General features: G+C 39.6%; 1 protein-coding gene across 1 annotated transcript in view; it reads right to left on the bottom strand.

The window, feature by feature from the left end:
- The window catches only part of CELF2 (CUGBP Elav-like family member 2), a 377,904-nt gene that overhangs the window by 45,879 nt on the left and 311,578 nt on the right, over positions 1–20,447 (bottom strand). The window contains exons 6-9 of the mRNA XM_080630853.1: positions 19,019–19,153; positions 8,443–8,522; positions 3,380–3,538; positions 1,939–2,002 (exon numbers count right to left, since the gene is read on the bottom strand). Coding sequence (XP_080486979.1) covers positions 1,939–2,002; positions 3,380–3,538; positions 8,443–8,522; positions 19,019–19,153 — 438 coding nt within the window. The remainder of the gene's footprint in view (positions 1–1,938; positions 2,003–3,379; positions 3,539–8,442; positions 8,523–19,018; positions 19,154–20,447) is intronic.

Here is a 20,447-nt window from a genome sequence, read left to right as displayed (position 1 = left end):
TGTAGAGAATCACTAATTTTGCCTTGAACACAAAGGTTTGAGAGTTACCTGTTTTGGGGAAAGTAGTAAACTTCAAGCTGTTTTGATAAGATGAATATAAGATAAAAAGTACATGTTTTCCATGAGAGGCAATCAGTCATTAAATTATCCCATCGATGAGTGCATTAGCAATCTAATCTGTAGTCACGGTGGTATGTTGCTCAAGTAACAATGATATGCCACTGCGACTTCTTAAAATGACTTTCTACTAGACTCAAGACAATGTGATTTTCACTGAATAAATCACATCCTGGATTGAGAGCCCATCCTCATATTACTTGACTGAAATTCTTAGATTCAACACAGTTGATGACGAAGCTGAATCTACACTGACAGTGAGAATCTACACTGACAGTGGCAACACATAACTTCTAAGATGCACACAATGCAATGGATCTCACATTATTTTTCCTTGGTGCCTCTTTTTTTCATCTTGTAGACCTAACCATATATGAAAACATTAAAGCACAACCTCCGAGCTAAAATCCACTTCCAAAATTGACGAGGATAAAACTGTTACTGAACCGCTCTGTTCTGTTTATCATATTAAGATACATTTTTTTTTCCATGAAAAAAAAAGCTAGATGCAAGTGTAACATAATAGAACCAGCAAGCACTGCCAGCAGGTCTGAGGAAGAGAGAATAATTCAGAGATATTGTCATCTGTAGGCCAATTTATATTGTCAGACAGCAGGTTCACATTAGCCTCTGATGTCACTGCAATAATGGCATAATATAACAATTGAGCAAAGAATACCTGTGGGGTATAGCTATACAGTGTGGTGTATCTATACTCGTTAAAGTATTTCAGGATTCATTCAAAGCAGAACCAGAAGAAGAAAAAGACCAGGATTAAAAGAAAACTGGGAAAATGGTGTTCATAAAGACTTCTGAATATTTTAGCTCTTGTTTTGTGATGATGAAGCAAGCACAATGTTGTATTTCATTGATTCAGTGGGTTCATGATTAAAATAAACTAATGTAGCAATTTAGGGGTTTTGTGCTTCCTTTTTTTTTCCTCTCTAACAAGAAAAAAAGCTTTTTAACAGTTTCTCGCGGCAGGCATAATGTGCATCTGTGCTCTGATTTACTGCACATGCTGCCTTCTCTAGCATCATGTTAAGTTAGGGTATCAGCATGGTAGGTCACACAGTGGGAGTGACCTTTTGCTAATCACTACACATCAGTTACTACTGGCACACAGCTCATTACTAAGAAACCCTCCAACTAGCTGGCTTTCAAATCCGCTCACACTTTGATTTTTTTTCCCTCTTGCTTTCTTTATCCTCCAGACTAAAGATTATACTTTTACATAAAATCTTCTGTTGTGTAATTTTGTCAACTAGGGTTCCAAAGTCAAAAAGGCACCCAGTTAATTTTCCATGATTATAAAAGGAGCTTGGAAATTCCTACTGAAGGTAGGCCTATAATCTTGGGTTTCATTAAAAAGGTCAGAACATTTTTACTCACCACCTATTATTAAAATGTTTGAAGGCTGCCATTAATTTGATTTTTCAGGACACAGAAATCTCACTGGAAATCAGAATGTAATCCTGCTGTTGCTTTACTGGCACTTTTCATAGGGTAGGATATGGCAGCAGGGACTAAAAGCTCTCCTGCAATTTACAATTGGTTACTTTGGACAAATGGCAGGTGACTAATGCAAGACAAACTGTTTGCACAAGCTGGGAGCACTGGGTTTAATTTCAGTTTCTGAAAGAGGGGAGAAAATGTTTCTATTGACGTTGAACTGCGAGCTGTCCCCTGCCAATACATCTGCCACATTTAATACACAACACACCCCTCCACTCCCGACAATGTGATTATTAGAGGTACAGAATTCAATACCTTAAGAATACAAAACATAGCTGGAACAAAATGAAATGGTTTTTAACTCACCGGCCATTTGCTGAATGCCGCTGAAGGCACCCAAGTTACTGGAGGAAGTTGCCTGCTGCAGAAGCTGCAAATTAACAACACAACACAGCAATCTATCTGACATTAATGTAACAAATGAAGATAAAACTAAAATGAGCCATCATTTCACATTTGGAGTATTTATGCTTTCTTTTACATTTATATAGTCTCTTGCTTCTGTCTATTGTTGGAAAGAACATCCCTAGAGTCAATGCTGTAAATCCATATTAATGTCTAATCTCTATTAAGAAACACAGAGACACAAGGGAAACTCAATAACATGGCTGCTTTAAAACAATTAATCAATTTATTCTTTTTAACAACCAGGTGTTAAATCTATTTAAACCAACATAGTGTGACTAATTACAACCCTCTGTAGTCTAGTAGTTACCATAACTCATCTCTGTCAATCACGGTCCATTCTCCCCCACCCTCTTGAATTCTGCTTTTTCTTTATGATCCTTATGAATCAAGCACACAGATATTCATCAGACTGGTATTTGTATATAACAATTTAGCCTACCTGAGTATTAATTAGCCTACTTCAGAACTAACATATATTTTCAATTGCTGGGTAAATTGCTGTTTATAATTACATCACTATACCAAGGCATTGTATGCATACAAATTATGCATTTACACATACACAGTACATATATATGGACACATCTATTTGCCTAACTTGGAAACATCAGGAACTTCCAAATTATCCAAAACAGAGTCATAAAAGACAGAGTCCCCCCTCAAGTGCAGGGAGTCTCTCTTGGCCATCCAGGCTAAGAAATGTGCTGTGGATTTCAGAATTCTCCAACAGGGGCAGCATCTAGCACCTCTTTCTTATATAACAAATGGACCAAAGAAAACGCTGTTTTAAATCTGTGAGAAAACAACCGGCTTTCCCCTGCCATCTTCACTTTCTGTATGAGGTAGTGTGAACCATGCGTGCTCAGCATTGACAGGACCATTTCCAAACGAAAATGTGGAAAACTGGGAGATTCGGCCACAACATTCTAGTTTCGAAGCTGCACCATATAGATATGGCCTTAACAGTGTTCAGCTGCCTATGTGTCCTCCCTTAAGCAAGAACTTAAAATTTTATTCCAGCTATAAAAACCAGACTCTAACATTCAAAAGAACAATAAAACTAATGGAATAAAACTTTATTTTGCACCACGAGTCAACTTTAAATGCTTGTCTTGGACAGCACTGACACATCTTGAAAGGTTTATTCAATTTCTATTCCTTGGTATTTATTTTAGACCATATGATAAACATACAGAGTTTTTTATATAGAAGACATTCTACATATCCTGGAGGACTTAGCAATTTATTGCAGGGAGTTTATATATAGTTTATAGCTGATTTACTGTGTTTCTAAAATAAATACAGTATAATACAACCACTGCGTCCGAAATGAACTTACAGCTAGATACTGTGGTGTGAGTCCTCCAAGACCTGTGAGGTTTCCCCAAGTGGCAGTATTGAGCTGTTGCATCTGCTGTGCCAACTGCTGCTGCAAACGCCGCTGCTCCTTGTCCTTTTGGGTATCAGCAAACTTCACCACGATTGGCGAAGAGCAGCCCTGTGGTTAAACAGATGGGGAAAGACAGAAGCGTTAAATCACACCAAGTCACCCTCACATCGTGTGCTCAGCCGTGTCCCATAGGGCCACCGGCAATGGCATGACCTGATCGCTCACCCTCTCTTTGTGATTCGCATACCTCAAGGACTAAGATTTTCAGCTTCTTAGAAAAAAAAGCTATGGAGAAATTATTGATTCCCCAGTTCTTTTCACAAAGCACCTTTCCTCAGGCTCTCTTTCCCTTCCAGCTATCAAAATTGCTGCCAGAGACAGCAAAGTGTACCAGTCCTCTTTAATTAAGCTTCACAGCTGATGAGATGGACGTGATGCTTTATCTGCAGTCTGTTTTCAAGGCATCGCCAAAGGGAGAGGCATCCAACCTCCCTGATGCCAGGGACCACACAGCCAACACCGCCCTGACACCATGGTCTGGCTGTGCGGTCAAGCTCGGTGCAGCTGGCTTGTGTATCTCATGTAAATAGACTGTGAGCAACAGATTTAGTCCAGTGCCCATCATCAGCAGGTCACTGGTCCTTTTCGTATCAAGGACCCCCAGTCCGAAGCGAGCACAAAGGGTGATGCTGCTAGGACAATTCACCCACCTGCGGTCTGCTCCCAGGCATGCTTTGCATCAAGCACCCTTGAGATGTGAACAAAGAGCAGGATGCAAACCAAAAATGACTAGTTCTGGTGATAGCAGCCCATTCCTGATTGACACAATTTCTTCTATCACTTCTATGGGCCTCTTGTTACATGATACGGGAGGGCTGTAAGACATCTTAGGAAACAGGGAAGCTGTAAGAAAGAACTAGAGATCTGGTCTGCAGCCTACTCCTCACCCATGCCTGAGGGACCCTTGAGAAGAAGCAGGAGGTCATGGACCAGAAGGGCTTTTGAGGTAAGCTGGATATTTCCCTTGGACTTCAAATTGGGTATTCCTGGGCAAAGTCACTGAGAGAACGAGACACGAATATAAAAGACGTCTCTTGCTTTCATTCTATTTTTTTTCCTTTTTAAAATTTTTCCATATTTTAACCTTTCAAGTGTTCATTTCTTCACATCAAGGGAGCAAACTATATACTGCAATGATTCAGTTCTTCAAATTAATTCAAGCATTTTGTGAGTCACAGAAACTGTCAATCCATTTCATACTCTTTTCCAACTTCACAGGATCCAATGAATAACTTCCCTCCACCCACAACGCTTTGTTATACTAATTCTTGTCTAACTTCAATCTGAACACAATGGCAGGAGTGAAAGGTGACTCAAGCCCCAGAAACACAGCAGTGGTTTAGCCAAAGTGTATAGCATGGGATGTGGAGCAGGGTTATGCTTAATCTCTTCCCATGGCTGCTCTCACAACACTGTGAACATCTTCAGGAAAGGTCCTGCCCTCTATTTCTTAGAAAAAGCAGCTGTGTACCTTTTCTCTGAGGAACTTCACACGAAGAAGAATGATAAGAACATTCACAATCAACAGATGAAATGATGAAATAAACCACAATAATAATATCTCTCGTATAAAGATCTCCCATCAATGCCATTCCTTTAGAATTATCTTAGAAAAATCACTACTTGTGATTCATTATTCCACCTCCAACGCCCTTCCCATGCAATTCATTGTAAAAATGTCTTTCCATGTTTCAGCGAGGAAGAAAGGAGATACGTGCCACTCCAGCAGTCAAATAAAGATTATGAAGGAGGTGGCTTGTTACACAATTACCTCTCCCTAGTGATTTTTATACTAATATTAAAACCAAGAGACCCCTTAAAAAAAGGAAGAAAAAGGATGGAGGTGGTAAAGGGTGTGAAAGAAGTTCTTCTGGTTTTGCCAGTAAAAAATTCAAGCTGTTTCTATTTAATATGAGGTTTGGTAGCACACAGCTAATACCAACCAGAACTTTCTGACTTCTACCTGGGTGTACAGGAGAACCAAGTGTACTTCCAAAGAAACAGAAATTAATTTCAAAGGAAGAAAGATTATATGGCTATTCTAGTTCTTGATTCAGCAGCTCAGCACTCAACACTACAGCTGACATCTTATTTATGAATGCTTAAATGTCAGTAAATTGTATAAAAACAATATCTCTGCAATTTATGAATCTATAATTCATTTTTTCGCTGCCTGTTCTATATTTCATCACTTCATCATTTTCAAGAAAGCAAACATTCTGAAGACTGAAATTATATGTAGCAACTGGCTCTCTATAAGAAAAGGATTGTTATTGTTGCATCAAATTTACTCCGTGACAACAAATTAGTGTCTTCTACTGGTGCTGCATTTGAATGCCTCAGACAAACAAAAAAACCTCCACAGAAATGAGACAGAAGAGCAAAAACTGTAGAGCAGCAATTATGTTTTTAAAATCAGTTGATTTAACCAGGTCAGAAAGTCAGGTGGAAAGAGTAATAAGAGAATTCATTATTCTGTGAGACATGTTCATCTGTATTTAACATCCCCATTGTTTTTTCTTTGAAAATTCATCTTGGTCAATGATGTGTGCCAAAGAACTGAAAATAATGAAATCAGAAAAAAAACCCTCTGCAGTAACTGGGTTGAAATGTAATTGTGTACTACATGTTGTCCCCAGCCCACTTTTGTTTGCAAAAAACCCATGAAACAAAAGTGTCAAGGACCACTGGTTCAGGTTGAGAGTCGAGATTTAACGCTAGATAACCCGAATTAACTTTTTACTAGGAGAGTATTGGCAAAAGTGAGCAAATTTTTTTCTTTTTTTCCCTTAAAGGGTGACTTTGGTTTTATGCTGTTCTATTTTCTATCTTGAGAGGAAGCTTCCAGCCCATACACAAGGTGCATCTCCCTTCCTCATTTAATGGCTTGGTATCTCCATGCCATTCAGTGCCGTTTTCTTTCCAACAGCTGGTGCTGCCTTCATATTTTCCTCTGTGTCGTCAAGACATGATGTACAGACTCTATTGAGTCCCTCACCCATGGAGCTGGAGGGTGAACTGCTTGTCTCCAAGAAGGGGCTCTAAGCCCATGCTGAACTGGCACAAAGACCCAAATGCTTACAGTGCAAACTATTTGGAATCACCTGGCCAATTTGGAGATCTCATTGCTGATGTCTCTAAAGGTGTTGAGAAGCATTTTGATCTAGAGTAGCTATCTTATAGAACTAATGTCAACAATAGTATAACATCAAAATGCAGACTCTTTTGGAGTACTGCATATGACAGAAGAATGAGAGAATTTGTCTGGGAGGTAATATCTCTTTAATTTTACCATCTTCTGAAGCAGAGCTGTGCAAAATTCATTTTGCTAGGCAGAAAAATACATTAAAACACATGGAAAATATAGGTAAAACACAGTATTACCAATAAACATTTCCTTTTCACTTGGAATCAAATCCAGCAAAACATATAGGTCTGAATTAATGGAGCAGTGCATGGCAGACAAATTACTACGAGTATTATTGCAGAGACTCAAAGTGTCCGTTTTTTCACAATATACTGTCAGACTGCATAGACTGTGTAACAGCAGCTTTCTAGTAAAGATCATTTCAATTATTCTCATCTCATTGGCACATTCTCATCTAAAACTGTATACTCAGGGTCTAAAAATGCATTGCACTGAAAAGAAAACACATCAATTATAAAACAAGCTCAACCAAATTCAAATGTGATGTTTGGAAAGACAATAGCTTTGCAATGCCGATATCATTACTTGTAGTATACAGGAAACAGTTAGTGACATTTTCATGCACTGGCTTGATTCTTAGCTTTTTCTTGTTCTCCTCTATCCACCCTCCCACCCTTGGTGTCCCCCCTTGGCTCATTACACAAAGCAGCTCAACGACATGACGCAATAATGATTGTTTAGCACCCAGCATGCTTTGGGAGACTAGAGCATTGCAAAGAAAAATCACTGAGAAAAATAAAAGATAAAATAAAATGGAAAGGTCCTGGTGGAAAAATCAAAGAAAAAAAAAAAAAGAAACAAGTGCACATAACATCAATGCCACCTCTGAGAAAAATCATCACTACACAAAGATACAGTATACATAATACAGTATAACATGCACTCTCCAATGATTAGCTACAAGATCCAGAGTAAGTAAAGACTTCATACTTGTGCGGGTTTTTTGTGCAAAATTCTGAGAGACCATGACAAAAATCACAGACTGAAAAAAGTTTTGAGATTGCCAGACAAGCCGTGGCATTCGATAACCACTCCAATGAATGTCCTGTTCGCCTGCAGCTATAGTCACATTAAGTGAACAGGTTTAAAGTTTCCTGTTGCTCGTCGTGATAAAATACGAGGCCGTAGAGGCAGTTTGGAAGGAAATAAAGAGCGTTGCTTGTGAGGAGCCAGCCACGACGGTGCTCTGCAGGAAGTGCCACACTTTGATATGCTCTGTCATCATTAGCATTTTTATTGGCTACATGAAGGAGGAGAAATTATATTAACTTAAAAAGAGATTCTATTTGCAGAAAAACGCATGCACTAGTAACTCAGCATGGCCAGGTTAAACCTCTTGAGCTTTTTGTCAGAGCAGTGCAAACCACAACACTTAAAAATCTATTTAAAAGGAACTTGAGATTTTTCTTCGGGGGGGGTGTGTGTGTTAAAATTAAAGACAATTTACTCATCAGATATTCTCTGAGTATGACTGAGGAGCGGTATTCACAGCATTTTTATTCTCTGCTGAATGCCACTGAAAACAGAATCAAGAGCTGTGTTTGGATACCACACAGCAACGTTATTGTGCGCTTTCAGGTCATTAAGGAAAAACAAGCTTTCCAAAGACAGGTAGAGTGAGTTGGTAAAAAGTTTAAATCTGTGATTGTCATGTGTCTGATCTGATCCAGGAGAGCATGGCTTTACCATTCGCAATCATTTGCACAAAGAAAACAAAGAAAGGGCAAATGATACAGTACTGTACCTCCATGGTCTGAGACTGGTGCATGGCTTTGATTGCATTCTGTGCCATTGCCCTTGTAGAAAATGTGACAAACGCACAGCCTGTGGGAACAAGGGGACAGGGAGCAGGAAAGACAAAAAACAACAAGACAAAAGGGTTGGACGCTTGTTAAACCAACACAGTCTACGAGAACGGCCACAAGACGACACTGTTCTCAGTAGTACATAAAAATAAACAACTTCTCTAGTTTATTTATCGACAGTGCTGACTTGCTAATCTGACCATAGATGAAAGAAAAAAAATAAGGTGGGGATGGGTGAAAGGTTTTTTTATTTTGTTCCCCTTTTTTTTCATTTTATTTTCTTGTTTTCATTCTTTAGCCACAGGGTTTGAAATAAAGAAGGCTTTTATGTAGCCTTTGGATTGCATAGTTAAGTCTATTCAGACCATGCATTAACAATTGCTTGCTATGGCTTTTGTGCAGGTAAATTGTGGATAGTGAATAAATGACTGGCATCACTGACAGCTGAACTGGGAATTTAATAAAGGAGTCCATAATGCCACATATTTCCGTGCTGCACCAAGAACAACCATACAAATAAGGATGAGAAAAACTCCACTGTGCAGCCTGCTACTAAGTGTGAAAAGACTCAGACAAAATTCAGTAATGTAGGTGGAACCTCAACATTTAAGAAAATAACAGATTAAAAATAAAAATATTTATGATTTTTGTTTCTCTGAGTTCTAGGTGCAAGTTTAATTCTTTGATCAATGAAAGCCAACCCCAGCTTGAACAATTCTGAAGCTACGTGCACAAATAAACTGAAAATTACCTTTTTTTTCCTCCTCAGCCTTTTAAATCATGAAAAGCCAGTAGGCTAAAGCATAGGCTATTTTTCCAGCCTTTTACTATTGTCAGTCATACCTGCACTGGGCATGGTACAGGTCAGCTTTTTCAGTGCATGACTCACTGCCCTTTCGACTAATAAAAACATTGCCTTCTGAGATTTACATTTTATTCTTCATGCACCCCTGGGCATCTTAAAGAAAAAGACTGTGAAATTAATGCAGATTCAGGCTGATTTTGTAATAATACCATGGCACACTAAAAGCTTAGCTAAAGCAACACAGACTTATTTCACTTGTGATCTCTAATGACTTTAAAAGTGCATTGATTTTCAGCTCCCTTAGCCTTGCACAGTTTGAACTTAGGTTTCAGAGAATAATTTAGTGTTCCACTCAATTTCCTCAAAACATTATTATTATTACTACTTAAAAGATTTCCAAATGAAGCAAATCTAAGCACTGAGAGGCTAAAGCATATTGTCATTTTAGAGCTAATGCATGAAAGCTACATTCTGGCATCAAAAATACAATATTGTTGCCCCTGTGGCCAATGGGCAAAATAAACCATTTTGCAATCCAACAAGCAACAGATTGTTTGGTTTATGTAAATCAATTTGAGGCATAAAATACCTTTCCTTTTTTTGCTCCATGTGTATCTGGTGAGATTATCAAGTCAAGACTGTATTCACATCTTAATCAAACAACAGTAAGAGAAAGCAATGCCTGATCATTACCCAAAAGCACTACATCTAGTCATGAAAATAAAGTCAATGCATTTTTGCATCATGCAGTACTGTATTTTTTTTTCTCTTTAATGTAGAGGCCCTTGATACAAAAGAACCTACGCTGCTTATGTACCTCTGACAGGTGAGCATCATAAAATCAGAAGTCAGAATTCTTTTACACAAACTCCACGGCATTGTTGTAACTCTATGTATTTCTTAGGTAATGTAACAGCTGGTGAAGACTTACTGGTGTTTAGCCACACGACGTGTTGCTATACTATTCTTATTCAGCAACAAATTTCTGTCAAAGCAAATGATGTAACAAAACAGCTTTCTGTACAGCAATCTTGACAAAATGTGCAGTATAAGGGTAAATAAACTACAGTACCTCTGCTAGATTCCATATTGCTGCTGTGCACTAAAATTAAAGAGGCCCAAATTTACCATCAGTCTCAAAGTAATCTCTATAACATTTCTGTTATCATCATTAACAGAGGAAATAACACCAAGGCTTTTCATTGCTCATCTTGCAAATTCAATGGGGGATGAGCACAAACAGAGATATACTGGAGGGCAGCAAGAAACCCCATACAGAGCCCTGAATAATATTCTTTATAATGGTCAAGAAACTGCTTCATTCACTTCTTTCGCTCTCATTATCCAGGAGTGTGTACCATAGTGACAATTACTGAACAGAGGTTTTGAATGCATAAGAAGCATGTAAAATGTCAACAAAAATCAATAAGACACAGTTTATGCATTTATCACAATTTCTACCCAGCAGTACTGCTGTAAGTAACTTACTGAGAGATGTTGCAATTAGCAGGTCTCAAAAGGAATGTGCATCAGCAGAGAAATAAAGCTGCACTCCCTTCAAGATAAAGCAGACTCTTTCTCCCCTCCCTTAAGCTTTTTCTCTTTTTAACCACAAAGCTCAGTAGCTGGGGCCTTTCAGTGCCCAAAACTACTGCAAAACCTCCCTTCTCATTCCCCAGCCCAAAGCCATTTGCATGGATCCCGCTGTCTTTGTCGTGGAGGCAAAGACCTTCATAGCAGATCTCTGTAAAGTGCCATTTAGTGAACTACCCATTTGACAGAGAGTTGTTCTCCAGGCAAGGGGAATGCCTGATGAATGAGGTTATGCAGCTTGAATATGAGCATTTGGAAACAGCATTCCACAGAGAAGAGGGGACTGCATTTTAATTAAGCTTTGCCAGCCAGAGGCTACAAGGTTAGATCCCCTTGTTACGTCCGGTCGGCAGGCCATTTCCCACCGATGGACAGTGGCCATTTGCACAGTAAATACCCTATTTGACTCAATAACCATGGCGAAATATCAGTAGACAACCTTATTTCCAAATTATTTGAAAACCTAGACCTTCAGTTGCAATCATCAGCATCCCAAATAAACTCTAGCTAATTTAACCATCTTTCTACCTTGTTACACATATTTGCACTCAAGGGTTATTTTTACAGCTACCAAACCTGGACACTCACACACAAAATTTGTATACTTATTATGTGTGCACATATATTTCATTATGTGTGAACCATGGGATCCTATATATTTTATTATGTGTGAACCATGGGACCCTTTCCTTCATGACCAGACTGCCACACCAGAGGGGAGCTAAGCCTATATCATAGGGTTCAGTCCACTTAACTCCATCACTCAACTTCCATATAAAATTTAGATATTCAGAAAAGCTGTACTGGTGAGATGCCTGTATTCTGTGCTACAGTCAATGGCAGCACCTTTATCTTCCTATATAGGGTACATATACACTTTAGGAGGGCAGTTTTGCTGGGCACCTGGAATTTAATCAGAAGTTGGTGTCTAAGGACACTGGATTTCTGTTGTTTAAGCCAGATGAGCTCTGCCTGAACCATCCTGTACTCTTGTTGAGGCAGTTTCTGAGGGTTTGGGAAAACCCTTTTCAGCATACTTGCACTCGCAGTATCTCATGAATACAGGTGGTCTTTCGGGAACATACTGCCAGCTTAAGACTGTAAATCACAATTATACGAGGACAAGACTAATCACATTTCATGCCTCGTGGTGCAAGGAAACAAGGAAGATTTTCATGGCCTCTTACCTCATCTTATGAAACAGTGCACTCATTGTAGTGCTGTGGGCCGAGGTCTTCTGGACCAATAGCTGCAAGCAAACTATTTCTGTTCTACCATACTGAGTCCTGATATTTCAATTACTCCCTTCTTACTGGAGCTATGGAGCAATTTGAGAGAGAAAACACGGAGAGAGGGATATTTCTATAGGTAATGCCTTGAAATTGCTTTGTTTTGTATCACCAGCTACCTAACCACAACAGAAAAATAAAACCCCTTTTGTAAATACAGCCAACCTGCAAGTCACCTTGCAATTATTTATCGCTTCTGGTTTCAAAATGTCAGGGATCACTACCAGAGACAAAAAGGGAGGGAGAAAGGAGGCTTAAGAGTTTGAGTTGTTTCTCCAAGGCTGCCTTCTCATCCCCTGCAACAGATAGATGATTGACTTGGGAAAGGCTGCTTGAATTGATTTCTTCCTGCAGGCACAATCGGAGCCCTGTCACCAAAGATGCTTCGGAGCACATTGTCACATTCACCATCTTGGCTGAGAGAACATCTAAACTCACAGTGTTGGTCCTTACTTCCATCCAACTGAAAGGGAATCTTGAAGAAAGCATGAATTTGTCAAGCTCCCTCCTCAACCTGTGCCATCCCAAACCTTGGGCTTCCTGCTCAAGCAACTTAACTATTTGAAATATTTAAAAAAGCTCAGCATTGCCCCATTTCAGCTCCCACTTCACTTGATCCTTCTCATCTCAGGCTTTCATAGACTGTTTTGAAACGTTCAGTCAGCAGGTCATGCACAGTCTAACACAACATCAATACTTGCGAGCCTGAAGTGAAGTAGAACATTTTCAACTATGGAAGCCTCAAGGGAAGGGGTCTGATTTCACACCTACACAAGAAACCTCCCACATAAAACTACCATTGTCTACCAGAGATGTTAAAGCTCCCAAACCCTCAGTGAAGCTGAAGGGAGATGCAAAAGCCCTAGACATGTTTAAATCAGGCCTAGAGTTAAAAATGGAAGTTTAAAACCAATGCTTTAAAGTTCTGGAGATGAAAGAAAGGCAGATGTAATCAATTATAAAGAAAATAAATGCACAGTGACCCTTTTGGCACAAAAGGAGGCTCAAGAGATTTTCAAAGTCATCTGGGCATCGCAGTACTACGTATGGTGGCTGCGCAGCTGGTAGTGTAAATGGTTCATCGTAAATAAGGTTTTTCTTCCATTTCTGTTAAGAAACAATAGTGAAAAGCTGCCAAAATACTCCTGCAAGAAGTATTTGGGATCCTCTGAGATGAAAGCCTCTCTTTAAAGAAAAGATAAGGCTCAAATAAAAAGCTATGGAAATTGAAGCATGATAAAAATAAGCTCTAGTTGTGTTAAAGTATTTCTAGCTGAGGTTGCAAAGCAGACATTCCCTACTCTATGCTGTGTTAATGTAGCACAGTCTGAAGGAAGGAACAGCCTGGGAAACAGCCTTCTAATGAAGACATCACACAAAAATCTGTCTCAGTGGTTAAAACACATTTCAGCTCCAAATGAAGACATCAAATTGTTTATTGTACAGACATTTGGTCATTAGGCATTGCTTAAGACACACAATGACAGGTCTGAGACCAAGTGCAACAACTCAGCCCAAAGCGCATCATTTTGCAAAAGTCACAGTGAAGCTCTTTATGCATATCAGACCCATAAAGGTAACGAGAGGCACGTCCTGTAAACATGCCTCAGTTCTTCCGCTTTACTCACTTCTCTTGACTATTGACCAGATGACAGATTATAGATTTTAAATTTCCTGAAGTTCATGGTTCCCTCGAAGCATTTCTAATTGGACAGTCAATTAACCACGCTGCAAAGCACAGCCTTCAGTAAGCGGAATTCACACAAACCGAGACTCAAACAGGAACCAAAGACCACATCCTCTAACAGTGCCTCGATGACCCTCTTGCTGGAATAAAAACTCTTGTAAATGATTTCATTTCAGACTTCCCTCTGGGGAGGGATTGCTGCAAAGCTGCAGTAATGGAAATCTGAGATGTAGCTACTGGCCAAAGGCCAGCAGAGACACTGGTCACTTGGATGTGTTTTGCCTTCCCAGCTTCAAAAGACTCTCAGCAGGGGAAAAAGAAAATTAAATGTGCCATAATGATTGGAAAAAACTTAAAATGTTACCACATTACAGAAGAAGAAATAAGACGTGGAAGTGCTTCTGAAGAGCTACCAAGGACACAGCACTTCCACTGTCCTTGTTTTCCATCACTTACTGATACACAAGCCAGAAAGTGGCCCCTAATCCAGGCTGTTCCCATGGCTGACACTTCACATTACTTTAGCTAAGAAAGGAGCAATAAGTACCCATAAGGAAAAACAAACAGTCATAAAACCTCCTCATCTACCCTTCACTGCAATTAATTATGATAGAAATACTCATTTTCTTTTATTAATTAATCAAGAAAAACACAGAATCTGAAAGTTATGAATGGATTTTAATGAAATTAAATTGCCTGACCATGGTATAGCTCTCATGGTATTACTCTTCATGCCATTTCTAAATGAAATCTTCCTATTAAAGCAAAGAAAGAAAGAAAAAAATCATTGTAATCAATGTCTGCAGAAATATTCACTTGTCCCATGTGCCTAGTGATGTTTTGTTAAAAAAATCATATAATCAGGAGCCTAGAAGATGTAGAAATATGCATTTTGAGCCTTTCCACAGTTTTCATGGTATATCCAACCATCTGTACAAGTTACTAGCAGGTTTTTTCAGTGCATGCTATTAACCCAGTTGACTTCTTTCTGGTATCTGTTATATAAATCTTCACTTAGCAATACAGCGGAATAATTTGCTGTGTGGTGTTCCTGTGATAAGAGGATTTTTTTATCATCATTATGGATGGCAATAATTCCTTGAGTGATACAGACATACTGATCCACTGATCTAAAAAAAAGCATTTTACAAAGGTGGAGGAGCATTGCTATCCTTATTTTAAGGAATGGGACAAAAGAGAGATGATGAGAGACCAACTCACAGTCAATACAGCACATCACTGGCACAGCTACAAATCAAACCTCGGTATTTCTGGCTATTTTTGTGCACTCCAGCTATCATTGCATGGCTGTCTGTGTTGGCATCTGTGGTCACTGTAGACTCTACATAGTGCTAGGAGTCAGCAGGTCTGCAAGTTTCCTTAAGCCCTTTACAATAAGTGATTTAAAATCTTAATCATCTGAGGCAGTTCACTTCTGCTTTTTCATGATAATGAAGCTTAGCACATGATATCACAATCATGAATTTCTTTAAAGCATACTTAGCTCTTCAGAAAAAGTGCTGGATTAAACAACCCTGCAGGCTGAATCCTTCTCTTTGAATAGTGAATATAGTATAGGCAGTGGCAAGGCTTCTTTAGATAGTCCCATGAACCCTGCTAAAGCCAAGGCCAGCCTCCATGTCTGCTGAGCCACTATTTTCTTTATCTGTATAGCCAACAGGGTATTTCTATTTTTTAATACTTTTCACAGCTAGGAATTACTCTCTGCCAGCCAACTAATTTCACGGGGACTATCCCCAAGCCTTTGGAAGTCAATGCCTTTTGGTTGGTGACTATTTCTTGAAGCTGGCTGGAATCTAACAAGTTACAGATAGAAACAACAATTATTTCTTAGATGCAAGAGAGAACAACAGTGGCAAAAAAACCATCTCAGTTTCTATAAAATACACTGCTTCACCACTGGAGCTTTGTATCATTATTTTAGTCTCATTTTACAGATGAGTTTCAAACAGCTGACAACAGGAATTTGAAGTGGAAATGCTGATAGTCCATTATCAGTAGTGACAGCAATGGATGTGACTTTATTAAAGTTCTGCCAATTCTTGGCTAGAAACTATGAGAGAAACAACCAGCTCAATCTCTGCCCGTTTCTCTCTTTACCTTAGCACTTATATCACACTCATCACAAAGTGTTACATTTTCCCTTGACACCACAGGACGGGACTTCTCCTTTCTACTGAAGCCATGTGGTACGCTACAACCCTACCTCTTGCCTAGGAGTTGACAGCAGACTGCTACCATAAGAGTGGCAAGGCTGCTGTTGTAGTGTAGACATGGCCTAAAAGTCAACTGAAACCTTTTTACTCTTCACTAAGAAAAAACCAACCAGCAGAAACCAAAACTGTTCTAACTGAGCTGTGTAACCCGGAACTATTCCTTGCAATTGCTAGTAATAAAAGATTATTTGCCTGAACCCTTTAACAAAGCTCAAAAGTTGGCACAAATACTAATGAATATACTTTTCAAGCTCTTTTCGTCCATGATACCATGGTGTGTACACTTGTTATGCAATTGAAAAGAGATGACAAATAGAGTTTATTGGACCGTATTTCCATCACACTGCTGTGAGCACTGAGAGCTCCCAAAGGCTCAGGCATGGTGAGGACAGTGTTTTCCTAAGACAGTGACTATTTTTCATTCACCTTTCTGTGTCTAGGAGCAAAGTGCATCCGGACGGATGCTGGGAAAACAAACACTGTTTGTGGCAAAGGGAATTAACATCTTGGAAACTGTAACATGAATTAAAACTCATTAAATATTGGAATTGGTTACAAAGACTTAACCGCATAAATTCTCCCTCTTGTTTTGTGAGGCAGTTTTCACCCTGTGCTTTTTCAGCCAAGCTCCCTCCACTGCAAATCTCCCTTAGCACTTTTCATTTCAACTGCAATATCAACCATTTTCCCAACACTTTGCCTTCTCTCATGGAGTGGTGGTTTTGTGAAGCTGATAAACATCTGCCTGCAAACCTGGCTGGCACAGCTGAACTCATTTTGAAGTGTGAACATGGGTGTGTAGAAAGCAATTCAAGTTTAACAAGGCATGATGCATGTGGGCATGATAGAATATCAGTCGTGATTGTGACCAAAATAAACCCCAGCGGTAGTTCTGCTATGACTGCTGCTGTGTGACCTACCTGGACTGAGATCTTCAGCCTCCAGCAAGAGAGAGCAGCACATTAACTCTACCGCTCTGCTGGGGAGCAGACAACACTGCCCTGCCTCATACACTGGTGACATGGCTTAAAATCTCAGCTTCTGATTATCATGAGATGGGTATTTACAGCAGAACAAAACTACCCCACCAATCTCAGTTACCCTCTTAGATTTCATAATTAGATTTTCTATTCTCATACTGTGCCCAATGTCTGTTGAATAAAAACAAGCATGCAGTGGGATTTCTATGGATCCCAGGAAAGATCCATTTCTTTGATGGGTGATGCTGAGGAGTCAGTTAAATCTTTTTGGGGCTCAAAACGTACGATGCTCAGATGTTGTTATTTCAGCAGTTACTTAGCTCCTTTCCCACTGTGTCTTCCATCACCCCTTCCCTGTGCTACTTACAAAATTAAATCAAGTAAAAATCAGAAATATTTGTTTTGCCTCAGTGTTGGGTCTAGAAAAATAATGACAGCACTCGACTCCATCAGTTAACATTCATTACTGAGCTGCAGGAACCAACCTCAGATCTTTCCCCCTGACTTCCCCAAGGCAAAAGCCATGATCCCGGGGCTCTCCTTGCCTGAAGGGACTGCTACATCCCGGCTCCAAAAGTTTTGGGATGCAGATTAAACACGCATGAAAGTGCATCATTTTCTTGGGGCTTCCTATTTATTGTCAGAGTGTCTTTTCAAGAAGTCCTTATTATTCAGAAGCAGTATAGCAAGTACTTTCATGCAGAGCCATGAAATATAGGAATACCTGCAACTTCCCCTCCTGAAATTTATAAGTGTTTTAAAGAAGCTGGGCTGCACACAGAACAAAAAACCCCCATGCACAGTTTGTTGCACAAAATACTGCAGATGCTATAGGCTTCTGGAAACAAGTAGATTCAAAAGTTAAGAAAAATATCTGCATCTATACCTATGCCTGTATGCAAAATGAGTACTATTATTTTTCCCATGCCTTTTGAAAATGTAATAAAATGCATAAACTGTGCTTTCTAGTTTTTCTTTTTTTTTTCTATAGAAACAAAAGTGATGTTTTCACAGCTCCACGCTTGAAACTATTTCACTTCCCGTGCTGTTAAATGGCTGTGGCCACAGCATCCTTCACACCAACAGACAGGACTATCACTGTTTTCTTATCCACTCAGCACCACCTGGAACTGACTTTTTGAGAAGGTTCACTCTCTGAGAATAATTTCAGGTCCATACACCATGGAGTTAATATGCAGCCTGGGTCATCAATGTACATTGATTTTTCTTTTCAGTGTTTTCAGAGTGCCCCAAAAGGCACTTTTGCAATCAAAAGGCTACGGAAGTCTGTGCTGCCAGTCGTTTCCAAAGTTCAGGTCAGTAGTCCCTGACTACTCTTGGTGGTGCTGCTTAACACCTCTGTCGTGGTTTTGGGGTTGTGAAAGAGGCACGAGACTTAAAAACTCATAAACTTTTGTCTAGGCAAAGCTCTCAGTTCAAGCTAACCTCTTTGTTTCTCAGTTACAGCAGACCTATGTTTTGCATATAGTTATAGAAAACACAGGAATGGAGGAGATAGTGCTACAATGTGGGCCAGTTCCCATGACCCTGTATGCCTTCAGTCTTTACAGTCCTTTTTCTTTTTTTGGCCTTATGCTACAAAGCAGAAATGGGGTCAGGGAAGGATCTTTGATTTTCTGAGAGCAGAAAACTGAGGGTGTTTTCTCAGCGTGCAAAGGAACCTTTCCAGCTGACAAACAGGGCGATAACACAAGTTAATATGTTGGCACCGAGACCTTTCTGACACTGGAAATAAAAGGTGATAATTTCAGCCACTGTGAAAAGTTCATGTGGATACCTTCATCACGTGGGACGTATTACAGCGTAACCTCTAGCTGCAGACAGCGGCTGTGCCTACCTTGGCTGTGACATATAGCTCCCAATTAGTACTTAAGAAAAGAGACTTTACAGACTGCACACTCACCTCTGCTCAGCCCATCCGGTCCCCGAAGGATTCGGCATTCTTCTATCTGGCCGAACGGAGAAAACATCACCCTGATATCATTCTCATTACACTTCTTCGAAACCATTCCTATGAACAATTTTCTGTCTTCCACAGCTAGAAGATAAAAATAATGAATGAGCAAAGGCCATTTCATCTTTTTCCTGTGATCAATGCTTCATTACCACATCAAACCAAACTCCAGTCATGTGAGTCTGGCTCTGTAACTGAAGACAAGTCCTAAGGCAAACACTTTATACTTACAACCTCCCTTCCCTCCTTCCTCCCCCACCCGAAATCTCTCATTTTTCTTTCTCTCTCTCCTTTTTCTAGTGGTGCTTGCTGTTTATATAAAGGAGTAATTGGCTGCCTTAGTCATTCTGCATATGCCTCCCCATCACAGCTTCTAAGAAAAAAGCATCCTCTGTTAGAGAGACTTTTAAAGACATCTTTGCATAGACTCCAATTCAGATAAATCCCCTCACCTCCATCCGGTATGAAAGAAATCATGACGGGGTGAGGGCAAAGAAGGGGTTGTGTGTGTAGTGATACGAGCTAATGAAAAAGATTCCTGAGAAATGTTTTGAGAGAGCAGCTTCTACCTGAGCTTTCAACTTCAGCCAACTTAATGCAATGGCACTCGAAAGGCAGATGTGTAATGACTGCTCTGGAAACAAAAAATGCATTAAGTTTCCCTGCTTTTTATTTTAGACTGCACAGCCCTCTCCCCTTCAGGAGGACACGAGGCATATTCCAGGGCATCACTTTAACACCCTTTGATTCATACGGATGCTGAGTTTGCAAAACTCCATGAAAAAGGTGCTTTACCTGAAGCACTGGTAGATTATTTCCTGCCTGCATTGTCACCAAAATCACAAAAGCTGGACTGCTGCACCAGGACACATGCAGTCCTGTTAATCAAACTCAAATTTATGGGTCTAAAGCTGTGTGGACTCTTGTAACAAATGGAATAGATCGTAAAAATTTAAATCACCCTGAAAAGACTTAAAAATGCACCCTCCCATCTAAAAAATCCTCCAACCAAAAATCTGAGTGCTTATTATGCTACTGTATAATACTGTATACAGCAATGCTTTCTTCTTCTCTTGAAATGGCATGTAAATCCAATTCACTGTTAATGAGCAGACTGTCAGAGTTTGCGGGAAGCAAAGAGAGAAGGAAAGCTTTACTCCAGAGAGTCTCCAGTGCACTTACTTATTTCTATTATTGTGCAAATTATTTTTGTAATGAAGTATTTTCATTTCTGGGCTTACAAAAAAAAAAAAAAAAAAAGAATATAATGAATCTTCTCTTGCTCCCCAACTCTCTCGGCTTTATTTGTGCAAGTTTGTCATATGGAATAAATTGCAGCTGAGGAATAAGAAACAGCGTCCATTTTCACAGGGTTTTA

This window comes from Psittacula echo (assembly GCF_963264785.1).
Source record: "Psittacula echo genome assembly, chromosome: 1".
In the NCBI taxonomy this organism is placed as follows: domain Eukaryota; kingdom Metazoa; phylum Chordata; class Aves; order Psittaciformes; family Psittacidae; genus Psittacula; species Psittacula echo.
This window is presented reverse-complemented; position numbering and strand designations above follow the sequence as displayed.